The sequence below is a fragment of the Pistacia vera genome, unplaced genomic scaffold, assembly GCF_008641045.1.
Source record: "Pistacia vera cultivar Batoury unplaced genomic scaffold, PisVer_v2 Contig691, whole genome shotgun sequence".
NCBI classification, from domain to species: domain Eukaryota; kingdom Viridiplantae; phylum Streptophyta; class Magnoliopsida; order Sapindales; family Anacardiaceae; genus Pistacia; species Pistacia vera.
Genome location: NW_022196547.1, coordinates 551,230 through 570,499, shown reverse-complemented (window position 1 = coordinate 570,499; position 19,270 = coordinate 551,230). Strand labels below are relative to the sequence as shown.

Sequence of the window (19,270 nt, the reverse complement as noted above, 5' to 3'; positions counted from 1 at the left end):
CTATAACTTCCTCATCTCAACTCCAATTCTTGAACCGTTTGATCCTCGTTGTCACTCATTCCATCACCAACATTATTCTTCACATGAATATCATCTTAAAGCATTTATAAATTTAGATATTTTTATTTTAATTATTATTATTTCAATTCAATTCAATTAATATATAAAAAATATATTAACATTTAACAATAACAATAATTCATTTAAATATATGCATACACATATTTAAATATAATCTCACTTATTTAATTTTAATATCAAATTAAATAACGGCAACAATCTCAGCAAATTTAATTGCACTATGAGATTGACAAAATACCCTTTCGCCTAAAAAGACGAAAACGCCCTTCTCACAAACTGATTCTTAATTTATCTTCTTTGTGCGTGACCCGTAGGCTCCTCATCATACTGGCAATGTTTAGTATCGTGATCAACACCTATTAATTGCCTCACTACACACAGACCAAGATTGGCCTCTAGCAAGGCATCATGACCACCTAATATATTCGGATTAAGTGAAATTGCTACCTTTCAACGATATGATTACTGTACAATCTAATCATTTCATCATCTGTTATCTCATTGAGACTGTGACACAGAAATAGTGTTAACCTCAGTTACTCTCGATATATTTGTATTCAGTTACTAGACCAATGACCTGAAAAATGAATTGGATTGAGCAACAACTCAATCCCACTATGATCACTGATTTACTGTCATTGTCATTAATTGAATTACGCCGTAAGATAACTTCTCCCGTACCCAAGACTGATGAATCCTCTATCGATCCACCATAGTCTTGATACACTCCTCGATGCACCCAATCACTACCATATTGACAGCTCTGAATAGAACTGTGTTAGGCTAATGTCAAACTACACCAATCGGTACACAAGGCACTCCGGTGATCTCAAGTCTAAGGATCACATACACCACCATTCGTTAGAGGATTTATTCTATAGACACTGGGGTTACCATCCATATGGAATCCTCTAGTGGGTCAGTCCAGTGAACTTGCCTATAACAAGCACCCATGTGTTGCACCAGGTCGTCACCAAACAACCTTGACAAGTGAGATCAGTCACTGCCTTTCAACAGGGTCGTTCAACACTATGATAGTTTTACCATATTATCTGTGTCCTTGGTTAGATCAATACTAAGGTTACGGACGTTTCTAGAATGGCCACCATATGTGCTTATACGGTTCTCATTATCAAAATTTGAAACACTTGATACCCTCGTTACTGTTCTACCATTCTAAGGACATATATCAATACATACAACTATGGTTTACATGTTATAGTAGATAATGTCTTTTATTGATTAATAAACATTATTACAAAGAGTCAATTCTACAATAATTGATTGGCTCTAGGACACCTACTCCAACAAATGTAAATGGTAATAAAAAAAGAACTAGAAAAAAAAAGGAATATCTTTTTATATCATCGAATAAAAAAAAAATTATCTTGAATTAGACAATGGAAGTCAAGAAGAAAAAGAACCCGCAAGCCAAGGAAATTTGAGATCAGATGCACAAAACCAAGTAAGTCTTGGATCAGTTCTCTCGAACCAAGAAAAAGATATATATATATATATATATGATCAGTTCTCTCGAACCAAGAAAAAGATATATATATATATATATATATATTGTGATTTTAACGTTTGAAATTTAACATCGGGTGGAACTTTATTAAATTTTCAATTCAGTGGGGGAAATGTGATTTTACCAAACCTTGGGGAAAATAAATTCAGCCTTAAATTTTGATACTATAAATAATTCTTGAAATAGTTGTCGAGTTACCTCTCAATCATTGTTTTAAAAACTGGACCGGAGGGCAAACCGCTTTGATGGCCGGGTCACGGTTTAACCGGTCCAACCGGTTGGACCGCCGGTTGAACCGATGGTTTGAGGTTTAAAATTTAACAAAAACACCCTTAATAATTACCATCAGACCCTAAAGGTTTGAAATCTAGCAAACACAACCCTGGCCAAATGCAAATCGACGATCGATTGGGAGAGCAGTGGCGACACACCAGGAGGGTAGATCGGATGATGGGGAGGGCAAATCCGCAGCTAGCAAGTAGAGGCATCGCCGGAAAATGGCAGATGGTGGAAAGTCACTGGTCGTGGTGTTTTTTTGGTGAGATGACTAGATCTTGTGAACGACAGCAGGAGCTTGGGAGAAGGTGTACGGGGGCTAAGGAAGCCTGTCGATGTCGGAGAAGGGCCGATCGACGCTGAGAAATGGAAGAAAAATCTAGCGGCGAAGGTGGACGACGAAACGTCACGCGACGGCTGGAGATGAAGCGTGACAGCGCCAGAGAAAGTCAGAACTCAGATGGTGGTTTCCGACAGTAAGGGAAGGTGGAAGGTCGCCTGAAAAAGGGAGGTCATTGCCGATTTGCATTTGGCCAAAGGGTGTGTTTGCTAGATTTGAAACCTTCAGGGACTGATGGGAATAATCAGGGGTATGTTTGTTATATTTAAAACTTCAAATAGTTAAAAAGAGTGAGCCGACCAGGAGAAGGCCCCGAGTCCCGATCCAACCGATTGGACCGGCCGATCTGGTCCGATTTTTAAAACAGAGCTCTCAATCATGGATTTGAAGGGATATCAAATGATTTAAAAAAAAAAAATAAAAAAGCGCTTTTACAGGAACGTTTCTTGGCATATAGTGTTTGTTATTTTCAATATCAATACCAACAAATGTCAAGAAGTTCTTGTATGAAGAAACAATAATGCTAGATGACTAAATCAACAACATTCTCTCACAATCCCTGACGTAACAGCTCGTCATTAGTTAGCTTGCAAATGAATAAACGAGACCCATACAAACAAGCGAGACCAATTTTACGAACTGTCACGTCGGAGGTTGTGAAAAAAAAATTGTGAGATTGAATTGTGAACCTTACATTACTCGTTAAAGAAAATTTGTTTCCGATAGTTTCCTTTCACATTATACTCTCCTAGAATTTGTTTAATCAGAACCTTAAATATAATACCATGTAAGTATATAACCACTGGAAAACAAATAAGATTTAATGAGACTACTTATTTAGTTATTTCCATTAAAACTGCGGAGGAATATAAATAACTCTCCTTTATTTGGCAGCCAAGAAAGATACAGTTAATTGTACTTACCCCTGGGGTTCAAGTCTACCAGGGTTTGAGTCCTACGGTTTAAAATAATGGAATATACCCCTCTTACCTCATTAACAGATCATGTAAACATTTGTTAAATTCAAGGGGAACATTTTAAAATACAAAACCTAGACTATAATTGATCCAAACTTCAGGTGTATAAAGACTTTCTCTAGATCATACTCATACTAGAGATATATGAATACTTCATCTTCACAAAACATATTAAGGGCGGAAGATTCGTTGCAAGAAACTGAGAATTATACAATACAAATGACTAAACAATGCTACAAGATTGAAATATGAAACAAAAGAACACACAAAGAAATTCGAACTTCACACACAAATTATCATTTACATAAACATTAGTATCCCTCAAAAGGAGTTGCAACAAAACTTTTATCTACACAAAATCTTAGGTTTTTGGTAATTCCAAATCATCAGGACCCTCTTTGTCTTGCTCATTGCTTATATCATCAGCCGCCTTTTTCTTTTCAGTATCTTCACAACCTTCATTACGATCATCCTCATCAGTTTTTTCAACTTCTTCCACCTGAGATCCGAATTCTGAAATTTCTTTGGAAGGCAGATACTCTGATGATGCTTCAAAACCAGTTTCATTATCGGGGTCACCCTTTATTATTTCATGCTCTTGATCTTTGTCTGCCTCAAGGGATATTTCTGTCTTCAACCTGTTGAAGATTTGTCGACAATACTTCTTCAATTGTGTCATCTTCCTGCTCGTTTCTCTGCTCATGATCTTCTACTGGATTAGTTTCCACTGATTCTTTTACCTCTTCAGCAAGTTGAAGATCAGTCACTATTTTTTCTTTGTCTTGACTTGTAATTGCTTCATCTTCACTCTCTACGATTGGCACTGTTTCCTTTTCTATTTCTTGATGTTGATCATCACTTGGCCTGGTCCTCGTTTGAATATCATCGACTACTTCCATGTCATTTCCGTCACCTGGCCTGTCAGTTACCAAATCCTGCTCAACAGCCTCTGGATTCTCTGCATCGTCACTCTTCTCCACATCGTTGAGAGGTAAAGAAGTGTTGGGTTCTAGGGCGTCATCTTTTCCAGTACTAAATTCCAAGGCAGAAGAGTCTTCAGCCTGATCAGGTTCTTCCAGAGTGTTTTCTACTTTTGAATCAGTTCCAGCTGCTGTTGTCGAAGCAGGAAACGACTGGAAAGCATCCCAATCATCATCTTCCTCTTCGCTCTCTCCTATGCTGTCTTCATTGGAGCTTATTGAGGTAGTTGTTGGTGGCAAATCTCTTTCTCTGCTCACTTTTGTTGGCTGTCTTATTGTGGCCGGTGGTGGGGCAGGTTTTTCTAATTTTCCACCAGCTGGCCCTGGTAATTTGATTTCTAATGATGGTGCCACAGGTTTTATTTGTGGTGTGTTCTGATCTTGTGCTACCGAAGCACGAAGGACACCCTGAAAGAAGAGAATGCAAAGCCAAATGGAATATTCCTCAATAAACAATTAAAAAAAGAAAAAGAAGAAACAAGCAAATAGTAAAGTGCAGTTGCACATAAAACTTTCCAAGAATAGCTCTAATCTACTTAACCTGATTTACAGTTTTAATCCAGAACCATACGCTACGCTGGCCACTCTTCCAAAGGAAAAAATTGACTAATGCAAGCTAAATTATGATTCAGGACCCAAAATATATATATATATCTATATGACAAGGTAGCTGGTGCTTTATCACAAATCTTTCAAATCATTCTCTATGAATAATAATGATGAAAAAGGGCAGTTTCAGCTTCAAATTAGTGAAACAGCAGTTACTCGATAAATGTTGATAAAGCACAAATACCATTTATTCTACATATCATGCGTATTTCGTATATGCAAGTTTAAATCTTTTAACTGAAGTTTACAATTATAGCACTAGTATGGTAAGAACAGCACCTGAAGTTGCTGCCTGTGCTCTGCAGGCATTGATAACAAGGCATCCTTAAGATGAACTGCCGAGGAAGGAATTTGAGCAAGATGAGAAACAAGCCTCACAGCAGTGCTTCTTATATCATTAGCTTCCTGTCATGCAAGTCATGTAAGAAGAATGTCAAAGATTAGAGAAATAACACATTCCAGTTTCACTTAAGTTTAGAGGCAGCTTAAAACAGTACCTGGGAAGAACCATCTTCTGATGCTGAGAATACCATGACAATGGCTTCCAGAAGCAGTTTCATAAAACCTCTTTGACACTCGTCAGATTTAGACACAGTTTGCAGAAGCATCAAGATTTTTAAGCATTCCCCAGCAGTAGCCACTGATTCTTTACTTATAGGTTTCTGTCATCAGTAGCATAGTAAATTAGTCCAAATCATAATTATTAAAGCTCAATCAAAAAAAGAAAAGAGAGCTGACAAAACAGAAATGGGGGTTTGTTCTGGTTTAACCAGTGAAAGAAAGAAAGAGAGAGAAAAGAAACACCTTCAGCATCTTCTGAATTATGGTGAAGATGTCTCTAACAAGCACTCCAATGAAGAACATCATTACACTGTTTTCATCTTTGTTGGTACATCTCTGCACCATGCTTTTTAGAACTTGCAACCCAATAGCTTGAACCTGTGTATGGGAAATATACATTAGCTGCCTTTTGGTGCTTAGTAAACAATTGAACCTGCTTACAAATTACACGCACACAATTCAAACTACCTTTGCATTTGAATCCGTAAGTACAGTTTCAACACATTCGGTACAAAATTTGAACACAGCAAAACCTATGGGGTTACTATCTTTTTCATCACCAGGAAATTCAGTTTCATAAGCTAGTTTGGCAATTGAAACTGTTTGCTCCAGAGAGAACGCAAGCTTTAACTGAAGTAGTTTCCAGAAGTCAGATCTGTTATTTTCCAGTAGATGAATTCCCTTGATGCAATCCTTCATCAGATCAGCAATAACATTCAGACAGGCGCCAAAAACAGTTCTTAATTGGTTAATACCATCATCTTCAAGTTTTTGAGCAGCTGCAAAAAAATAAAAATTTAATTAGGCATTAGCTTCCCAGTTGTAGCTTGGTGCATTATAACATGTCAGATACTATTTATATTAATTAATTTTTCAACCCCTCCAATAAATTAAATTCATTTAACTCAATATAGTATGGGTAATTCTCTGTATCAGCTCTTGGCCCATTTAACAGCATTCCAAAGATGTCGATTAGAAACAAACAATTTGGCACCTCACCACTTTTATTTGCTTAAAAGAAATTTACAGAAAAGTATATAAATATAATGCCCTTACAACAAAACAAAAAGTTATCAGTTTGCTCATTAATTGAATCTACTTTATCTATCATCTTTTTTAATGCCTTGATAAGAAACTGAGGAAGCAATAGTTATACGGAAACAACCAATGCCAAGATCAGTTATGGCATGAAATCACTTACCCTCAACAAGTTTCTTCAATGCGGGAATGACACACTTGACAAAATCGATAACCTTTGAAAGGCATAACTCAGTAGAAGCGTGTCTAATGCACTTGTAACCACTTAGAAGAAATGCCAATGTCACTGAATTAAACTGTTTCTGCATCTTAACACATGTAGATCAATGTCATCGATCATATTACTGAATGTAAATGTTTGAATAACATATTTAATCAAAATCCAAAAAAAAAAAAAAAAAAAAAAAAGAAATAGCAAGCCAAAAGACTGAAATCCAGAAGCCATAACAAATTAACTAAGAATTGTCAACTATAAATAGGCTTGTTATGTTTCAATTTACATACACCAAACTCACCTTTAGTTCAATATGCCGCATCAGCATCTTTGCAGTTACAAATAATGGAGATGGTAAATCCTCCTGGTTTGGGAGATCTGGTGATATCAGATCAGTACTGAAACACAAAAAAGCATCCAAGTTAGTAGTAGATATTTTACGAATGCATTTCATCATGTGCTTTGTACTAATACTTATAATCAGATTATAAAATATTAAAAAATGGACATTATTTAGATTCAATCATTTAGATCTATTCAAATTATAAACCAATTCAGTTCTATTTAGTTTTCTGATAAAAAACAAATGGCACCTAAGATTATTTATAAATATTCTGATCAATTGAGTTACCTTTGAAAAAATTTGAAGAGGTAAGCCAAACAAAGTTCCATTCCCATATATGCAAAATTTTCTGACTCCATGAAATCTGCAGGGCAGTTCTGTACAATCTGTTGAGGGAAAGGTATAACTCAATATATGCGATGTTAAATGAATTTCGCAGTTTATGTGTATGAAAAAAGAATTGAACAGTAAGTGACAAATCTTGCCCAGTTTTAACAATCAAATTAACAAGGTGCAATATAAAAGCTAATCATGCGCATTTAAGCATAAAAATTCCCGATTTTTACCTGTGATAAAACTGATATCGCAAGACTATTCCACGAGTTGTCCATGCATATACAATATGAGAAAACCTACATCCACCAATAAACTAAAGAGGGCTCAAAACATATTTGCCAATAAAATACTCAAACTATAGCATCATATGATCACAACCTTTCTTCTAGCAAGTCTAGAAACTTAAAAATTTTAAATACATAAATAAATAATTTGCCACATCTACAGGTCATGAAATGAAATAAGTCGAATCTATGACAAGAACCATCCAAGAGAAAATTATATAAAATTTTAATAGTCAAAATTTTGAATAAATTGAAACATAACAAGCCTATTTATAGTTGATAATTCCTAATACGAAAAAAATAAGGTAATAACAAATTCCTGATCTGAATCCTAAGTAAATAAGAAAACAACTTCCTAGCATGACTCATCAGAATATTAAAACAACTTAAAATAGGAAGATAACTTCAGGAAAACGAATAAACTTGAGAAAGCTGTCCTACATCACCATATAAACAAGCTAAGAGAACCGAAAAAAGGTTGAAAAATATTAGAGATATAGGGTAAAATCTAACACGGTAAAGGAGGACAAGAAACAATGAGAGAGATTACAACCTGCAGCAGTTCCTGGCAAAGATTCACAGTAAGAAATCCTGCAGTGAAGAAACTTTCAGTTGAGAGGAACTGGAATATAGGTAACGCAATTTCATATAACTTCAAGCCAAGTGAATTCATCTCTTTCATCGGTGAGTCTCCACAAAATTTCACTTTTGCAGAACCCAATGCTATTGTTTGTTTAACAGGAGCTAGATGCTGTCCCTGAAATAGCACAAGCAAAGCAAAGCCCCATAGGAATTGATATTCTTCACACTCCAGTTCCACCATGCTATATCCAGATATTAGGCTACTTCTTGACATATTTTCAACAGAGGTTTTGGAATATCCATTCCCATCATGATTTACTGGAACTGCATCCAGTGCAACTGCTTGCAAAATAACTGGCCAGGCTTCTTCCAAACAAGGCAGCAACTTTGATGAAACCAGAGGTGACTGGATTCCATCAAGAAATGGGTTCCACTGCCAGAAGCAAGCAACAAAGATGAGGTTGGCTAGAACCGCAGGGAAATCTCATGTCAAGATTACATCCTAAAAAGGAAAGAAAAAACCGAGCAGATTTGAAATAAATGAAACTTACATTTCTCTTGAGATTCACGCCCAAGAAAATATAACTGTAGTCCTTCAAAACTCGGATCCAGTACTTCCCCAGTGTACTCGAACTCTTTGAAAACAATGGCAATAATGCTAGAAGCTCATTTGGAACCCCGCCATGGTGTCTCCTCAGGAACGCATAGGTGTAACACTTTAGAGAGGCATGAGCAGCCAGAAGTCTGATCTTGATCTATTTCATGTTCACCATGTTAGTAAAAGCTTATATAAAAACAGAAGTAGCAGAAACAAATCATTTTGATCCCTCTAAGAAACTCAGAAAAGTGAAAATAAATAAAGAAAGAAAGAAAAAGAAAACTGGAAATCATGAACTTACATACCTTGCATGAGACCCATTCCGCAAATGAAGGATAATATAGGTCATTGAAGTCATTGAGAGGACGTGAAATCAAAGAAAATATGCGCTTAACTGCTGCTTGATCGCCACTAATTATTCCACTTGTCATTATCTGAAATTTAAAGGTGTCAATTAACATTGGAAACTATCGAAAGAAGAAAATCTATTTTATCTCTTCATTCCAAACCTTAGTTGCCAACTGCAATCCTGCCTCCAGAAGGATAGGGCCGGATGATGCATCTAACGCAGTGCGAACAGCAGATACAAGCTGTGCCTGAATTTATACAGCCATAATTAATCAAAATATATCCATAAAATTCATGAGATATAGCCATATGCATAAAACAACATTCTGTTTGAAGTAGGAAAAAGCCAAACCCTGCCCCTCAGCTTTGAGGCTTCGTTGAATTGATTTAGGTATTATAAAGGAACAAAAGAAGAAAAATTAAACAAACTCCAATAGCATACCTGATACTGTTCTAGTAGAAGGTGTCCAGGAAGTTCAGGGTCAGATATCATTTCAAACTGCATTTTCAAAAATGTAAGATAGAAATATATTAAGGAATGAAAAGGTTCACTCCAGACAGCAAAAATGAATTAATCCATGAAATTAGGCTGAGACCAAAATATAAAAAGGTCCAACACTAAGTGAAAAATACTTCCTCATAACATAACTTCCATCAAACAATTTAGTAAAAAAATTAGATCAGAGGTGTCAACGGATATCATTGATGCCACAAACAGGTTCTGCTTTTAAGGTAGCAAAGTAAGCAAGATTGAAATTAAATTGAATATCAAATATCTAAAGCAGTAAAAAGGCGAAAATTTGAGTTCATGATTTTAATTAGAGAAATAGAGATACAAAGGAGAAAGATATTGACCATTCTATAAACGTGCAAAAAGAATTTAAGTAGTATTTTCTCCAGGTAAAAAAAATGCGACACTAATCTGGACCTTCGGTATCCGCTGCAATCTAACTTAAGGGGCATTGGAGAGATCCCTCATAATAATATAATTTAAATATTAAGCTTGACATCCCAAGTTCAATTAGAACAGTCACTAGCTATAACCACAGCACTTTAATGTTAAAATGAAACTCAGGTGCAGAATAAAACAAAAACACATTCACAAGACATATTATGTAGAACTATCTCTACTTACCTTGTCCACAATCATACTCAGAAGTCCCACACCAATTGGGCGCATGCTTTCAAATTGGATTGTGCTTATCTATGAAAAATGGTATATAATCATGTCAGATTTAACACGTAGTTCATAATTCTATAGCAGTTCAATGCAATGATGTAGTATGCTAGCTAATTCATATTAAGAACCTGATAAGCTAGTGATATTAGCTCTTGTACATGGAGGACTAGCCAATCACAAGAGGCTTCCACATTAGCAGGTCTTTTTCTTGCCAAAGAGAGGTCGAAATGAGCAGGATTACTTCCCACAGCTGTTGGCAGATGACTCAAACACCTAAAACAAGATAATTTTATCATATAATCGAATCAGATGCATTTTCTATTCACTTATAGTCGACTTGACAATAGAAGTTCTTTTCATTGCCCATAAAAAAGTTGAACTTCTACAGGAAAAAGATTTAATTCAATACATGAATGCCTCTCCAAATAGTCCCAAGACTTTTGCATTCAAGAGTTTTCTCCAAGGAATTTTCCTCGACTTCAAGATCAGATCATGCATTGAGGTGTCAGGTGTAAATCAAGGAATACCCTGCATATCCCTAAACTCTCTTTCAAGGCAAGCATATAAATGGGTTTCCTGCGGATTGTTTTTTCCTTTAATTTAGGGCATTATTAACAGTGGGGCCCAAGTATGCACCCCACTTTAATGCAGTTGATTCTGAACATTGGCAGGTTCCATAAACAACACAAAAATTATTTATAATAAGCAGAAACAATTTTACTGAATTATATTAAAAGAAAATACAAATTAGGTGGAACATCATCTACAATAGTTTTGACAGGTGAATGTTGTATCAAATTTTTCTTCAATCCTTAAAGTTTAGAATCACTAGCCAACGTTATCCAAACACATGTTTCACTTTTACATACATATGAATTAATCACTTCTGAAAATGCTCGTCAATAATCATACCCAAAAAGAGACCTTTATGCACATATTCCTTTCACATTTCAGAGACTAAAATCATCCAGACACTCAGATCCAGTAAACCATAGATTTATAATGATACAACTGATACAGAATGACCAAGTGAAGGAAAAGCTTTATCATGCACAAACATCTGATCAGTTATTGGGTCCAAAAAACATTGACAAGTGATCATGGATTTATCATCACAAGTGAAGAAAAGAATATAAAACAAGGAAACATAAGAGAAAACGCAGGATTACATACTCTGCAGCAAAAACTCTAGTTCGAAAACGGAGGTGCTTATCTCTTTTAGGTTTCAAACTGGAAGCTTCAAATGCATAGCCCTGAACTGGCATGCCTTTTGAACTAGAGACCATGTTTTCACCATCATCTCCGAAATTCAACCTTGTGTCACCATCAGGAACATTCACAGAATCAATTTCTGAATTATTAAATTCAGCATTCCCTCTTGATGATGTAGCAAGGACCTAAACAAAAGTTAACAATACAATCAATTAACTAAAGCAGCTAAAAATAAAAGCTTTCGATCTGAAAATAGAGTATTTCGTCACGTCAATTAGAACTACTTGACAATGACTAACCATTTTGAAATCAGAAGTAATATGCATAAACATATTTGTGAAAATACAGAGTAATCATTCTAGGAACAAAAACCCTGAAACTCAAAAAAAAATATATACATACAACACCATACATCTTAATACAATGGTTATGAATTGCATTAAATGGATCCATGCTAGTTTATGACACAAGTCATGCCATCAGGCTTTAAGATACAATGACCCTATGACTTTATGCCAAGAGCCAAGAGTTCCTTACGTATATCATCACACAGAAAAGCAATAGTCATAGTGCCATTCTACGAGCCAGCATGATACCCGTGCTCACATCAATTCACTTCAAGCAAACCACATCACTCCAATCAGCACTCTAGAAACTCCAAATTCATATAAACATATTTCTTTATCAAAAATATCCTGACTCTTCTAAAAAAAATTAAAAAAAATTGAGAGACAAATATCAAAGATGGAAAAACCCTTCATCAAAGAAATAAAGAGGTCTAAGCAGATTTTAAAAATATGTATTCAAACTCTTAATTCTCAATATTAGTATGCTTCTTGTTTTTCCCTATTTTACAAAAAATAATAAAATAAAATAAAAAACACCTGGAAGGATGCAGAATGTCAACTTAGCTGTGGAAGTTCTCTACTCATTTTGCATATTGAAATGAACAAACAAAAGGATAAACATACAAATATATTAAGGGCATCAACTAAAGACTGTACCAACCATGTCTTGTTAAGAAACAAAACATGTAGTCCAACAACATGTGAACCCATTACTTATGTAGTCAATATATGATATTATAATTTATGCAAGAAAGGAACTCACCATGTTACGACAAATCAATATCCAATGAGAAGGACATAAAGGGCATGATGCATAGAGCAACCGCATGATTGTAGTACGTATCAGATTCCCAATCCTGTAAGAATAGAAGGAATTCAAACCTAAGCATTACCATGCAACCAACCACATGAATCTCTCACAATCCGTATGTAACCAATCATGAACAGAGAGAAACTCAGTTAACTAGAATGAACATACTCGGAATCAGTTTCCTCATCCAACATGTGAAATAAATTGTCTTCTATCTGCTCTTCAATCACAGAAACCTATAAAGATTACAGTCAGCACAAGAATATAGCAAGCTAAGAAGACATTAAAAGATGCCATGAAAAGAAATAAGCAGAAAAACACAGTTATAATGACTCACAGGATCTTTTTCAATTAGATGCCTTAGAGTAGAGACAGCAAGATGCCTCAAAGTGGGCTGTTTCAAAAGAAAATAGGCTGTATTAGGCGGGAGAGTCCAAAAATATATCATATCTGAACTCATTCATCGTTCAGAGGAACAAAACCTGTCTTGACGATAAAGTCAAAAGAAGAGTTTGCACGTGGGAGTGCACAGAAACAGCTTGGGGAGCAAAGAGAACAAGCTGCTGTGTAAAACGAACACTCCTACAAAATCATAGGCTATTAATTAAAAAAATTACAAAAAAAGAAAAAGAAAAAACAAGAAGAACAATTCAGCTGCAGTAATCTGATATCCAGAAAATGGAAAAAGAGAAAAAGAAGGCTGACATACTCAAGCATTATTGCTGTTTCCTGCCCAGAACTAATTTCTGCAACAACAGACTGCACATGAAATTCAATGCATTTAATCCGGGTCAAGAAGTACCAAGTACCACATATGAAAAATATATATTGTTTAGGGTCTGTTTGATATAGAATTTAAATACAATTCTTTGTTTTTGAAAGCGATGGATACAAGAAGTTTCATGAAAATGTGTTTAGTAGAAATGTTTAAAAACACTTCTTGGATACAATCTTAAAAATTAGCATAAAATAAGAAAACAAGAAAAAGTTGTTTTCCTTTTTTAATTTGAGAATTTTTTTTATATATTATCTCAGACACGAGGTCATGTATTAAAAATATTGAAATACAAGTAAGATTTTTTAAATATACTTTAACTTTTTGAAAATTATTCTAAAATCACAAACCACATAGCTTTTATTTAGAATCCAATTATTCAGAACTTTAATCATATTGTTTCTAGTTGTTCTCTAGTTGTATATACAAATAAAAGGGAGTCCTCCATTAAGAAGTTCAAAATTAGAGGAGAAAAGCATAGATTAATACCTTGCAGCGTGAAAAGAAAATACTGCCTGGGGCAAGCTCAGGGCCAAGAACAGCAACAATGGCATTTATAAGCCGTCCTACTCCTTGCTGAAGATCAATCCATCCATTCTCCTCAGACAATAGAATGTCCATAGCAAGACCAAGTGTTGCCTGCAAAAAAGGTAGATGAGTGGGCAAAAACAGGACATTGATAAATCAGTGAACAATTAACCATCTATGCAATAGTAGTGCAAGATCTGACTAAATTAAGGAACCTTCATCAAGCAATATATTTCACAGACCTTATTACAGTTGAAAATTTTACACATTATATATAAAGAACTTACCAAAAAAAGGACAGCATACACCACTATCCGATAATGTGGAACTTTATGGCATGTTCATAGCGTTCATAGATTGTTTAATAAGAAATTTCCAATGCAACAATCTAAAGAATGTTGAAACCTTGATGATTATAATCTCTTTTTACCTTCAACTTTTGTAATTGATAAATTTTCATTTTAGTTTTTGTATATTAGCTTTTTCGGATATTCTAATACAATAAAGAAGAATGAAATTTCTGGCCCATTTCAAAATAGGAAGAACAAACTATTGTTAAGTATTTGATAAGAAGCCTCATTCAAATAGAAAATTTGCAGTTGACAAGTGCAATTACTGAAATTCTCTACACAAGCAACTAACAATGCATTTAATTCTTAACATAGTGTCCTTTACTATTATTATTATTATTATTATTATTTTTGAAGAGAAACCTAAAAGACATCGTTGATAGAAAATTAAATAATAGAAAGTAGTACCAAAAAGGTTGGATAAGTTGTCAACCGAAAACCAGGAACAAACCAGAAGGATCACAAAAGGTATTAATAATATATAAACAGAACAGCACATAAAACGGCTCAACATTGTACTAAAACATCAAAACTAACTGTTTCTTAAAGCATATTTGCTCCCAGTTCATATGGTAACATAACAAAATGAACTTCTATTAACCAGACACAAGTTGCTCCATCACCCAAATTGAATAAATTTCAATACAGGTATGGATATTTATGAGACAGTTAAGGAGGCACAAAGAAAAACACTGCTATGGTGAGGGATTTTATTACCTGGACATGAGATACAAAGGACAAGCCTGCAGCCTCAATGGTCAAAAGAAGTCCATGCAAAGACCACATCTGTAAACCTGGAATTGAAGTTTTAGCCAGCAAAGATACCGAGCTTACAGTTGAAGGCACTAAACTTGATAAGGCCATTCCTCCTGCACTGCATTTAAGACAGATACTTATATAGAAAGATTATAATCTTTAGTTTATGAACAATGCTAGCAACACACATCATTACAGGAAAAAAAAAAAGAGAGAAAAACACCATGAAAAAGCATATAGTCAGCATAGGATCCAACACCAAAATCTGACGTGAGACAAACTGTTACATATAGGGAGCAACTACCATTGATTTGACCATTTCACTTGAAAACAAAATATGATTTAACATTTAAAAAATATCTTCATTAATGATAACATCAAATATTCTGTAATTTAACAACATTTCATAGAAATAACTCCTAATCTCACATCCTTCACTCAATAAGACAATAAATTAGATTCTAAACTCAGATATGCAAGCAACAGCAACACCTCTAAAAACTCAGCGCTCACTTCCCACTTTTCGGCAATATAACTCAGGCATATTAACAGAAAATAGGTATAGTATAAAAATAATAGAAATGAAGAGAGAGGGAGAGAAACTTAATATTACCTACGATGAATGCAGCCAAGGGCAAGAGCAATTGATCCAGCATAATTTGAATCAGTCACCCCAGCCAGGTCACCAAGAAGCAATCGAGTCTGATTTTCACCAATATAGCATGCAGGGAAGAGAGCAAACAAAGATATTAAAACTGAATGCATAGTGATAATTGAAAAGAGACATCAGAAGCTTTCAATAGTCGGCAAATGTAATAGTTCAACCTCTTCAACAACAATTATAGCTTCTATGATAAAGAATTACAAAGCTGCATTTGGTGAAAAAGAATTTGGTTGAGAAATTGGAAATGGAGTTGTCTCCTTCGGAAAAAGTTGGCTCTGACCCTCCAGTTCCACTTAATCCCATTCCCAAAATTTAATTCCATCAACAAAACACAATGTTACAAAAAAATAAGAGAACAAACTAGCCGTACAAATCAACATGACAGCAAGCATCACATTATTCACAGACATGCGATATCAAACATCACAGATTTGAATAATCCAAAGGACAAAGACACTTGTGTATATCTTTCAATGTAAGCATATGTTCGTGTGGATATATAAAAGACACATAAATGTAAGAATGTAAAGAATCAAATATGGAAATTATAAATGAGCAAGCTTATCGAGATAAAATGCATAGAATCACATGACATAACTAACCATTCTTGCTGTAGAGATATCATTTCCAAGGCGAGCTAATAGACCAAGACCCTCTGATGATGCCCTACGTTGCGATGGACAAATGTCTCCTTCCGCTAGAATATTCTGTCAAATTAAATAAATAAAATATATGTATAGAAAGTAAAGTAATATAGAAACTTTAGATCAATTATATAATTATGTTTGTTATTCACAAACAAGATTTAGTACCTGGAAAATAGCCTGTGCCAAATTCAATACCTCTGGTCACAAAGGTTGAAAACGAAATGTAAGCAAAGCCTAAGGCAAGGAATCAAGTCATAGTTACAAAATTAAAGCCCACACAAAAGTTCGTTTATGCATATGAAAGAGGGGATGTAAGCACCTTTAACCCAGAAAGTAACCCTACACATATATTGGTTACACTGGCTGCATGCCATGACTGCTTTTTTCCCGCTTTCAGACACTGGTCAATCATTCCAAGAAGCGACAGCATCCCACTTCTATCCTGGGATATCATATTCAAGGTTACACTGTGATGTTTTATTAATATCTTTATTTCTAATAAAAACATAGAACTCAATATCTTAACAATAAGAAAATATACAAAAATGAGGAACCATTAGTTCGTCATTAAAATAAGAAACAGAACAGCACACAAAACATATAAGATATAACCCAAAACACGGCAACTCCACAAACCTTGGCTTTTTCTCCCCCACCAAGAGCATCGCAAACTTCAACCAACAAAGATCTACAAGAGACCAGAACAACCAAAGAAATTCATACTTCTCTAAAGAGATTCCACCATTGTTTCAGTGCATTAAATTAATGAAGAAAGAGATGGTCAATGCTTACAAAAATCCTTTTCACAAAATAGTGGACCAGTTAGGAGATAAACAAGTGTTAGTCCATCTCCTTTGCATGATATCATGAGTGTTAATTATTACATGACCAATGACCAAACAAAAAATTGAACCATACAAGGGACTTTAGCTTTCCAAATGATCAAGGCTTGAAGGATTTGAGGGTGAGAAAGATCATTAATAACCCAATTGGAGAAAGATTTAAAAGACAATCCACCTAAAGACACAAACTTCCACACTCTAGCACCCTCGTTCACTCTATTTAAAGAAGCAATATCAAAAATTGAAAGAATTAAAGATAATTCACCTATCTCCCAATCATTCAAATTCCCGTAAATACTAAAATTCCAAACCAAATCCAATGAAGAAGATAAAGAATCATCCATTCTACTTGTAATAGACACAAAATAAATTAAAGTACAATCAGATAATAATCAACTACCTGAGAAGCAAACATAATTCCAAAGCAGAGAAGCATCTGGTTCACCAAAGTTTTCTTTATTGTCTCCGGCTTCAAGATGAAAACCATTCTTCAGTAATTAAAGAAAAATAAATAAAACAGCAGATGCCTTGAATAAAAAAAATAATAGAGGACATTATTAAAAAAACATAAAAAACAATGCAAAGAGATAAATATATTGGAATACTTGAGCACATACTTTGGATATAAAACAAAAGCTTTCACTGTGTTTAAAATGAAGTCCATGGCTCTAGGCATAATACGATCTAGTAGAAAATATAGAATTATGCATTCACATGTACAATCAACATTGAGGGATTTTGCCCTTTCTGGGCCCTTGTTCCATTAGTATCATGTTACAACAGGTGGATGACATCCTCAAAGAATGAGCGGTGGATCTAAATAAAACTCAAAATTCAGCAAGACACCATGACAGATAGTTAAAGAAAGATTACCTGCTATAATCTTGCAACCTCAAATTCCTTGCATATACTATGACTATATGCCATGAATTTTACAGAATACTTGTCTAGTCTAATCAGGTAACAAAAAAAAAAAAAAAAAATCAAGGAAGAAAACTAATATCTTCAGGACTTCCTACCCTGAGTACACTTCCCCTTGCAACCACTTCTCACAATGACCAACATGTAACCGCTCAACCAAAATGGGCCCAAATGGCAAGACTGGATTGAGGTTGTAGGCAGATGATAGGGGACAATCATCCATAATAGCTTTCTCTTGGGTAGAGGAACAATACCAATTAACTTTTGACAATCCCGATCCCTCTCCAAACAAAAACACACCATAAATGAGACAATAGTGATGAATCTAGGTAAGAGACTTGGAAACATATTATGGCACACAACTTTCCAATTACTTATTCAATAATTCAGTCTGAACCTTGAAATCGTAGACAATTACTCAGACATATTATTGCTTCTAATGGAATGTCAGCTACAAGTGCATTGGTTTCTCCTCAAATTGGTTTAGTCACTCAATATTTCAACTTAATCTTAGGTTGGCTGGCATAGATTCAAATCATTTACATTGTTCAAACACTTGCCATCCCAGCCCACTGACACAAACATATGAAAAAGCTGCTGACATCCAAAAATTGAATTTCAACTTTTGATCAAGTGCATATCTTCATAATAGCTATCCAGCAAAAACAACTTAAAAGTTATACTTTCATTAGCCTACATATGTTGTTCATTATTTAGTATTACCTTAACCATGTTCATAATAGACCAAATTTTAACATTGAAGAAAATGCTCTTCTATTAAGAGTCAAAAAGACAGAAAGTGTTGGAAGTGCAACAGAATTCTATGTCAAAAATATTTAATGACACTGAACCCATAGATAAGAGAAAAAAATAATTACCTGAGGGAAACTAGAAACTTCATTCTCCCATACACAAGGCATGAGACCATCTTTTCCACCTTCAAAAGCACGAAGTTCATCCTCAAACCAATCTCTGAATAAAACCAATAAACAAAAGATATATATTTCTCAGATTTTGCCTATGAAATTAGAAATTTGCAAAAATACATAAAACAATAAAATGAAATGATACGACATGTGACATCATCAAGGTTGTAAATAATAAATAGAAAAGATTAACCAAAAGAAATTACAAGTTCTAAG

At 34.6% G+C, this 19,270-nt stretch overlaps 1 protein-coding gene across 1 annotated transcript in view; it reads right to left on the bottom strand.

Annotated features, from left to right (window-relative positions):
* Positions 1-3,469: 3,469 nt before the first annotated feature.
* LOC116113798 (protein SWEETIE) overlaps positions 3,470-19,270 on the bottom strand; it is a 29,806-nt gene continuing 14,005 nt past the window's right edge. Inside the window, 30 exon segments of the mRNA XM_031399959.1 lie at positions 3,470-4,590; positions 5,071-5,196; positions 5,289-5,453; positions 5,596-5,730; positions 5,821-6,131; positions 6,554-6,692; positions 6,906-7,002; positions 7,236-7,333; positions 7,514-7,579; positions 8,121-8,582; positions 8,701-8,904; positions 9,053-9,181; positions 9,257-9,343; positions 9,538-9,594; positions 10,231-10,299; positions 10,404-10,548; positions 11,449-11,672; positions 12,598-12,691; positions 12,814-12,881; positions 12,983-13,039; positions 13,128-13,227; positions 13,355-13,404; positions 13,910-14,059; positions 15,016-15,172; positions 15,668-15,756; positions 16,321-16,425; positions 16,531-16,599; positions 16,685-16,807; positions 17,608-17,676; positions 19,007-19,100. Of these exon segments, the coding sequence (XP_031255819.1) occupies positions 3,817-4,590; positions 5,071-5,196; positions 5,289-5,453; positions 5,596-5,730; positions 5,821-6,131; positions 6,554-6,692; positions 6,906-7,002; positions 7,236-7,333; positions 7,514-7,579; positions 8,121-8,582; positions 8,701-8,904; positions 9,053-9,181; positions 9,257-9,343; positions 9,538-9,594; positions 10,231-10,299; positions 10,404-10,548; positions 11,449-11,672; positions 12,598-12,691; positions 12,814-12,881; positions 12,983-13,039; positions 13,128-13,227; positions 13,355-13,404; positions 13,910-14,059; positions 15,016-15,172; positions 15,668-15,756; positions 16,321-16,425; positions 16,531-16,599; positions 16,685-16,807; positions 17,608-17,676; positions 19,007-19,100 (4,513 nt within the window). The 3' untranslated portion in view covers positions 3,470-3,816.